An 8,975-nucleotide genomic window follows, 5' to 3' on the forward strand; every position below is an offset into this window, starting at 1 on the left:
CACAAAACGGACGTCGTGTGAACAGGCCCTTAAAGTAAGCTTATCCTTTAATAGTAAAAGTGAAAAGCCACCTGACATGTAGCGCAGGGATCGCCTGCCCGTCTCCCGGGATCGGACATCGGAGACCTCCCGATGGAAATGTCAGACGTTATCCCTCAGATAAGAAAGAACATTATTATAGCGAATAAAACCAAATCATTGTTTATGATACACAGCGCGGGTTTACTTCTACATGAAACATTTGGTTGGATGACAATCTGCTTCACAAATAAAATATTTCATTAAACACGACTGGCAGCGTTGGAGAATGTATTGGCGGCTGACGGCCGGAGGATGGGGAGACTCTTCATCCCTCTCCTCACATTACGCGGGTTTTTTGGGCCATCATCAAAAATGTCATTTATTTGATGCAAAGATACTAAATAATAAATACGGAAATCGGTGAGAAGGAACCCGCCAGAAGTACAGGAATGGACCAGGCTGTCATACCTATCCTTACCTGTCCATTTTTAACACCAGGAGCCCCCAATTCACTGGCTGCATGCTTGTTCCAGGTCACAGGCTCCTAACTTGGCAAAGAGGAATAAGGAAGACGGGTGCGGAGCATGCAACAAAAGCAAGTCAGCAGCAGCTCACTCATTTTTATCGTGGCGGTTCCTCTTTAATTATAAATAGACACTGAAAAGTAATTAACAAGCTTTGGTTAATACAGTCCAGGCGGTTATCCTGAGACTTGCAGTTCCTGAGCAGCTGATGGTCCTCTGGTTCCTGTGTGCTCCCTCCATGCAGCCGTCATGACATCACTTATTATTATGAGTGATTTTTGCGTATTTGTATTGCTTTCGTTTTCATAAGTATTGACTTGCTCTGCACGTATGACTTATTGATCATTACTGGCAACGTGTGAACTGTCTCCTGTCCTGATAGAGGTCACATGACCACCCGCGGTGCAGGAATCGATCTTGCTGCATGGCAGACAATCAGGGCCAGGGTGAGGCGTGGGCAGTGGAGGCAGCCACCATGGGCGCCTCAGCAAAAGGGGGTTAAAAAAAAAAAAGGGCAGAACATGCAACCAATGCCGCTGTTAGCAGCTGATGGGGGAGGGGCACTTTGGCTTTGGGTGCTAAAGGACCTTGTCCTGGCATTGGGGACTATAAAGTTTCCAGGTTCCTACACCCCTGTGCCATTCCCTCTTCCTCACACCTATACATCAGGCCGACCTATCAGGTGAGTATTAGAGGGGAAATAACGGAAACCAGATGTCAGTACAGTCGCTCCCCGAGTCCGGTGACATCAGAAGAGCATGGCAGAGGTAGAGCTACCAATCGCAGAGCAGAGGATTCTGGGAAATCCCATCCAATAGGCACCTCTGTGTATCAGATGGGAGAGGGTCCCCTGGCGGTAACAGTGCAGATATTGGGGTTCTCCTTCACAATCAGTAGGTGGGAGAGCTCAGAATGAACAGGCGGTCCTCCTCCTTGCGGATCCAGCGCAGCAGGCGGGAGACCCCGTTCACGGCCGATGATTTTGTCCCCAATGGACTGAAACAAACGTAGAGTTCAAACGCCTCCGTCACCTGCAGAGAAGAATGCAATGGAGGTCATAGAGGCCCCAGACAAATGGCTCACCTCGCCTACTAACATCATAGCGGCAAAATAAACCCGAACTTCCTGCGCCTAGGCGATCCTAAATTGCCACATCATCGCTGTATATCTGCAGCGTGAGAGGATCTCAGGCACTGCTGCCTCTGACTGCTGAGTCAGTCTTCTATCTGACCTCCGTCCTCCCCTGCAGTCTACTATCTGACCTCCGTCCTCCCCTTCAGTCTTCTATCTGACCTCCGTCCTCCCCTTCAGTCTTCTATCTGACCTCCGTCCGCTCTTTTTATCTGGAAGGGCCGAGAATTACACACTTAAATCCTATAAAAAGTGACTGAGTATCAGGAAGGGGGGGGCTGCTTGTCTCGGGGTTGTCGGGGGGTCACTTACCCAGGCCAGTATGTTCTCGCGGGTTCCCATGTGGTATATGGTGGTCAGAGGACGGGCGCTGCAGTGCGCTCTGCCGTGCAGGTACTGATATAATTCCACCAGCCGCCTTCTCTCTGGATCCGTGTCATAGGGAGCCGCCATGGCCGGGCTGAAGAGAGATCACATGATCATTCTTTCCTCGTTTCATCAGAATACCGAATACGACATTTACAAAAACCGAGGCCAAAAGTAAACAAATGCCCTCCCCTGAGTTCTCCCCGTCCTGCCAGCCCATGTTCAGTCCTCCGTCCACCCTACAGTAGGAGCACACACCATAAGATGGGGATAGGAGACCTTGGCACTCCGGCTGCGGTGAAACTACAAATCCCGACATGCATCTGCCTCTGGGAGTCATGCTTGTAGCTGCCAGAGTCTTGCAATGCCTCATGAGACTTGTAGTTCCGCCATAGCTGGATTGCCACAGTCGCCTTCCCCTTAGAATATGCCCTGTGCAAGGACGACTACACCGATTGGCAATCCTGGAGACCAATTAATCCCAAAAGAAACTTGTCACCCGCACTCAGGACTTGTATTTGTATAAAATATCTCCTTTATTATATCTGACCTCCGTCCTCCCCTTCAGTCTTCTACCTGACCTCCGTCCTCCCCTTCAGCCTTCTATCTGACCTCCGTCCTCCCCTTCAGTCTTCTACCTGACCTCCGTCTTTCCCTTCAGCCTTACATCTGACCTCCATCCTCCCCTTCAGTCTTCTACCTGCCCTCCGTCCTCCCCTTCAGCCTTCTATCTGACCTCCGTCCTCCCCTTCAGTCTTCTACCTGCCCTCCGTCCTCCCCTTCAGCCTTCTATCTGACCTCCGTCCTCCCCTTCAGTCTTCTACCTGCCCTCCGTCCTCCCCTTCAGCCTTCTATCTGACCTCCGTCCTCCCCTTCAGTCTTCTACCTGCCCTCCGTCCTCCCCTTCAGCCTTCTATCTGACCTCCGTCCTCCCCTTCAGTCTTCTACCTGCCCTCCGTCCTCCCCTTCAGCCTTCTATCTGACCTCCGTCCTCCCCTTCAGTCTTCTACCTGCCCTCCGTCCTCCCCTTCAGCCTTCTATCTGACCTCCGTCCTCCCCTTCAGTCTTCTACCTGCCCTCCGTCCTCCCCTTCAGCCTTCTATCTGACCTCCGTCCTCCCCTTCAGTCTTCTACCTGCCCTCCGTCCTCCCCTTCAGCCTTCTATCTGACCTCCGTCCTCCCCTTCAGTCTTCTACCTGCCCTCCGTCCTCCCCTTCAGCCTTCTATCTGACCTCCGTCCTCCCCTTCAGTCTTCTACCTGCCCTCCGTCCTCCCCTTCAGCCTTCTATCTGACCTCCGTCCTCCCCTTCAGTCTTCTACCTGCCCTCCGTCCTCCCCTTCAGCCTTCTATCTGACCTCCGTCCTCCCCTTCAGTCTTCTACCTGCCCTCCGTCCTCCCCTTCAGCCTTCTATCTGACCTCCGTCCTCCCCTTCAGTCTTCTACCTGCCCTCCGTCCTCCCCTTCAGCCTTCTATCTGACCTCCGTCCTCCCCTTCAGTCTTCTACCTGCCCTCCGTCCTCCCCTTCAGCCTTCTATCTGACCTCCGTCCTCCCCTTCAGTCTTCTACCTGACCTCCGTCCTCCCCTTCAGTCTTCTATCTGACCTCCGTCCTTCCCTTCACTCTTCTATCTGACCTCCGGCCTTCCCTTCAGTCTGACCAATGAGAAGTGCTTCTTCATACGGTTAAATATGGTTTTGCTATCACGACAAGTATTTTGGGCCTCCGCTTTAGTTCTTGGGACAAGTAATTTTATTTTTTCATTTCCACACCCCTACCTCTGGCCAACTTCCCCTATTCACAATTTTCATTGGACACAGGCCAGCCTCTCCTTACACCTCATTAGACCCCCCTGCCGGCCTCCCCCATCTATACACCTTTTGGGGCCCCCTGCTCACCTGGTTAGGAGTCCGGAGCTCTTAGATTTGTAGAGGAAATGCCTCAGCTCTGGGATCCCAATCTGTGTGACGTCATAGAAGGGGCTCCCCAGCACTTCCTTCAGGGAGGCCCACGCTCCCCTCTTCTCCAGCCTCTCCACTATCTTTCTCTTGCAGTCGGAGGCTGTGAAGAAGTCCTCTCGGTCGGTGGACACCATCAGCAGGCAGAGTTCAGGCTTGTGGCTCAGATACGAGATGTGAGCATGGAAGAAGCCAGAGGGATTGAATTTGGGGAGGCAGACGGGCGTCCAGGCCTCGCCTTCTCTGAAGGAGCTGGAGGACGTGACCAAGTTGAAGAGGAGATGGAGGTCGATGGGGTGCAGGTACTGGTCCTTCTTCCTGACCAGAGTCACCAGCTGGTTGTTGGACATCAGAATGGAGAAGACCAGGCTTTTGGCCTTGGCTTGTTGGAGGCAGTACATGGCCGAATCCCGCAGGCTGGCCGTCATGGGCAGACAGCTCACTGCCCCCAGGAGGAAGCTGGGGTCAATGTCCATGGAGTCCAGCAACCTGTCCGTAATGCGCTCGGAGCCGGAGAGGAGCTGACGCAGGTCATAGCTCGGCCTCTGCTGGAAGAAGTGGTGGAGCTGCGTGCCGGTGACCAGGCTTACAATCTGATAGTAAACGTAGAGCAGCTCCTGCGCAATTTCCTGTTCTGGCTGATGAGTATGAGACACCGACACCAAAACCAGAGGAGAGCGACGCACAAACACCACTTTATAGCCATCTGCAACAGACAAACCAAAAATATACCAGGAATGGGGGGCTGGGGGGTCATATTCACATAACGGTATATCCTAAAAACCCTTTCTCACCTTTATTCAAGCAGACCGGAGATCAGATATATATTGTCATGTACAGTGCAGCATGCTGAGTGATGTATCATGTGACCCCTCCTGGTATTTATTACCTCTCACAGAGATCACATGACTCCCCCTGACAATGCCTTCATCTGCTTGTCTCTCCAGATGACCACACCATCTCTGTTATGGAATCCTCCAGGATCACAATCTACGTCCTGGACTGAGATGGCGGCTCAGAGATAACACAATCATGTAAATCCCGGTGCCTGTGCAGTTCTTGGCTGTGTTCAAAAATATATGACACAGTTCAGCCTCTCACCTTGTGACTTGCTACAAAAGGACAATGTTGCAGTCTGATCACTGAGGGGACTGAGGAAATGCTTCCCCCTGCCTGCAGCAGACTGATCACGGGGGGAGGGGAGACTGAGGAAATGCTTCGCCCTGCCTGCAGCAGACGATCACTGGCAGGACAGGAGACTGAGGAAATGCTTCGCCCTGCCTGCAGCAGACGATCACTGGCAGGACAGGAGACTGAGGAAATGCTTCGCCCTGCCTGCAGCAGACGATCACTGGCAGGACAGGAGACTGAGGAAATGCTTCCTCCTGCCTGCAGCAGTCTGATCACTGGGGGAGGGGAGACTGGGGAAATGTATCCCCTTGCCTGTAGCAGTCTGATCACTGGGGGAGGGAAGACTGAGGAAATGCTTCGCCCTGCCTGCAGCAGACGATCACTGGCAGGACAGGAGACTGAGGAAATGCTTCCCCCTGCCTGTAGCAGTCTGATCGCTGGGGGAGGAGAGACTGAAGAAATGCTTCCTCCTGTCTGCAGCAGACCGTTGACATAAAAGGTGGATCTAAAATAAGACACTGTTGCTGTATATTGTGTTATCACAAAATTACTGGTTGACTTTAACCTATGTACCCCTTTATAGAGGAAGCGAGTGCAGAGTTCCCCCTGGTGTGGGTCATTATGTCTCTCTTGACTTGGGAGTGATTAGTACCCCCCGGTACTGCACAGTAGTTTAGCCATCCGTCTACTGTACTTAGATTTGGCTATATTGTCATTTCTGCTGTCTATGTCTCAGGATCTGCACACCGTCCTGATAGGTGAAGCTAAGCTCCGCCTCTGCATTTCTCATCTTTAACCTCTTGCCGTCCGCCCGTAGTAAAAAAACGGACGGACGGCACTGCAGCATCTGCGGGTTGCCGTCTCCAGACGGCAATTTTTTTCTGCTCGCGCGCGCCCCCTAGCGGGCACGCACGGGCAGAAAAGACCCGACAAAGTACCGCAGCGCTGAATACTGAAAAATGGCCTGGATGGGAAGGGGGTTTAACACCGCGGATGTCAACTGGTTAAACACTTCGCTGGGACGGCTGCTTTAAGAACACACAGAACACACAACATGACACAGCTGTAAGTTCACCTGCATGGATGGATCGGATGGCGTTCTTGTCCGATTCCAGAAATGACACCAGCGCCATCATCAGCCCAGCCGTGCTCGAGAGCGCCTCCTCTGACCGATACCGAGAATACACTGGCTTCCCCGCTTCGCTCAGGACAAAGATGTGTTTCTGGTGTCGGTACCAGTCATCCAGAACCCGACTTCCCCCGTCCCCTTCTGGGCTGGAAGCAGGAGTGGAGTCTTCCTGTCCCTGCTCAGTGGCCTCTTCCGGGCTTTGGTCTATACTCTGTACAGAGCTGACACTCAGCTGAGTGCTGAGCTTGCTAAAGTCCTCACTGATCTGCTCCATGCTGCTGATCTCCACTGTGCCATCGGGGCCGGGACTCCGAGGAAGGGGAACCTCCACCTCTCCAGTGAGGTCTTCATAGGACTGAGCGTGGACAAACATGGCTTCATCCTGGCCCGCACCTGTGAGATTGAGACCCCAATACAAATCAATGGCACTACAATACCGATCAGTATTTATCAACCAGTTATGGACACGGGAAATACTACAAATGTCAATACTACTATGTCCAAAACACTTCATGGAAGTGCACAGGATGTGTGTGTTTTGTCCTGTCCTTCTGCCACATTAATCCCCACCACACACGCCCACCCCTTGCAACTGCCCACAATTAACGACTGCCAAAATGATAGCCGGAAAATGCTGTGTAAGGCCCCTTTCACACGGTTGCCTGTCAGTTCCTATCTCTGTTCTGTTTGACTTTCCGGACCTGGGCAGAGTTGGGGGTAATCTAATGTAAACACACATAGGTCTGTTTAGATCCGGATACCCTCAGACTAACACTGGGCTTCCGATCAAATCTGCCTGAAAAAATGACAAGCGGACCTGATCAGAATGCCGGTGTGAAAGAGGCCGAAATGCAGCTGCTGCTGTTATAAAACGGACCATGTTTATAAACATTGATCAGAGGGAGATAGAGAGATATAAAGATAATTATTTTGTGTATACTGTTTCATTCATATACAGATGAAAGAGATGAGCTTTTACCTGCATGTTGATGTCAGTGATGTTCCTATTTATCCCATGATTAACCTTTAGTTTACCCTTATCAGCCCTAATTAACCCCTTCTCCCCTTAACTACTATTTTCCTGCTGATCTTTTTCATTTCAGTTTTTCTAGCCAATAATATTTAAACTTTTTTTGATTTTTTGATTTCTGTTATTTTTTCTAACATTTTTGTCACATAAAAAAAGTGCAAAATTGAAAAAGAAAAAGCACATTTATTTCATTTGTAAATAACCTCACAATGCTTTGTACCAGAAATGTACAGAATATTTTGGCATCAGTTATCATTCAGTATTTAGAGCTCACCTGGCTCTGTGCCCTGGGTCAACGCTGGGGCGGGGCTCTCAGAGCGCTGGTTCTCCGGGTCCACAGACAGAGCTGTCACTCCAGTGTGTTGCTCCACCTTGTCATGTACATCAGAAGCCATGTGTGTCCTATATAGCGGGGAGACATTATATTATATATACATTGTTATACATTCTTTATTTGAAAAATTAGAGCTGAAAGGCCCAATACTACAGGTAAAGCACGGTAACCCATAGAGACCACCTCTACATCCTGTCACCTGACCGCAGGAATCTGATTGGCTGCCGTGACTGACCCCACAAAACCCCTTCAGCTCCCCCTCAGTGCACACAGACCCGGGACAGCCGTATCACCTGAACGATTACTGCAGGACACCCGGTGCATTGTGGGGCCTCCGCGTCCTGTCACTGCTGAGCTCCGCCTCTAGCTGGATCCTCCCCAGTCCCGCCCAACGCACCTCCCGCCCTATACAGTGGGTGACGTACTTCCGGTGTGGGCGGAAGTTGAAGCGGAGGCCGTAGCTGAGAGAGGCGAGGAGGGTCTGAATCGGGATCGAGTGCCGTATTTGTGTGTATATAACATTCATTTACCACAGTGCGGTAAAGAGGACGCTAAGTATGTCACAGGGGCTTGCACTCTAATTTCCCCCCACAGTCTCAGTACAGAGGAGCTTACACTCTAATGTCCCCCCCCAGTCACATCCCTCTCTGTACAGAGGAGCTTGCACTCTAATGTCCCCCCCAGTCACATCAGTCTCTGTACAGAGGAGCATACACTCTGTGCCCCCTCCCAGTCACATCAGTCTCTGTACAGAGGAGCTTACACTCTAATGTCCCCTCCCCCCACAGTCACATCGGTCTCTGTACAGAGGAGCTTACACTCTAATGTCCCCTCCCCCACAGTCACATCAGCCTCTGTACAGAGGAGCTTACACTCTAATGTGTCCCCTCCCCCACAGTCACATCAGTCTCTGTACAGAGGAGCTTACACTATAATGTCCCCTCCCCCACAGTCACATCGGTCTCTGTACAGAGGAGCTTACACTCTAATGTCCCCTCCACCCACAGTCACATCGGTTTCTGTACAAAGGAGCTTACACTCTAATGTCCCCTCACAGTCTCACACACTATTATTATACATGTGTATATATATGATGTCCTGTTTATATCATTATTGGGCTCGCCTCTTCTGTATTTGATTATTCCGGTCCTGTGTGTTTCCTCTCCAGGGTGTTGATCCTCGAATGTCGTACAACGCTGAGAAGATGTGGGACGGTCCTCGTCCGCCGATCGGTGCATTTCGGTGAGTTTCCATTGTTGGAAGAGGTGCCGAGCGCTGAGGTTATGTGGAGCTCCGCATGTGATGGTTCTAAGGCTTCACTTACATTGACGTGGTGGCCATATTTGCAAATA

At 51.2% G+C, this 8,975-nt stretch overlaps 2 protein-coding genes across 2 annotated transcripts in view; one reads left to right on the top strand and one right to left on the bottom strand.

Annotated features, from left to right (window-relative positions):
* Positions 1–1,223: 1,223 nt before the first annotated feature.
* Positions 1,224–7,985, bottom strand: MON1A (MON1 homolog A, secretory trafficking associated). Its single transcript, XM_018574511.1, has 6 exons — positions 7,917–7,985; positions 7,564–7,691; positions 6,206–6,652; positions 3,940–4,705; positions 1,989–2,136; positions 1,224–1,576 (listed from the first exon to the last, which is right to left on the bottom strand). The coding sequence occupies exons 2-6, from the start codon at positions 7,682–7,684 to the stop codon at positions 1,436–1,438; spliced, it is 1,623 nt and encodes a 540-aa protein (XP_018430013.1). The 5' UTR covers positions 7,685–7,691; positions 7,917–7,985; the 3' UTR covers positions 1,224–1,435.
* Positions 7,986–8,795: 810 nt separating this feature from the next.
* LOC108802651 (RNA-binding protein 6-like) overlaps positions 8,796–8,975 on the top strand; it is a 36,138-nt gene continuing 35,958 nt past the window's right edge. Inside the window, exon 1 of the mRNA XM_018574509.1 lies at positions 8,796–8,865. Coding sequence (XP_018430011.1) covers positions 8,807–8,865 — 59 coding nt within the window. The 5' untranslated portion in view covers positions 8,796–8,806. The remainder of the gene's footprint in view (positions 8,866–8,975) is intronic.

This window comes from Nanorana parkeri, unplaced genomic scaffold, assembly GCF_000935625.1.
Source record: "Nanorana parkeri isolate BGI_ZX_2015 unplaced genomic scaffold, ASM93562v1 scaffold3010, whole genome shotgun sequence".
Lineage (NCBI taxonomy): Eukaryota > Metazoa > Chordata > Amphibia > Anura > Dicroglossidae > Nanorana > Nanorana parkeri.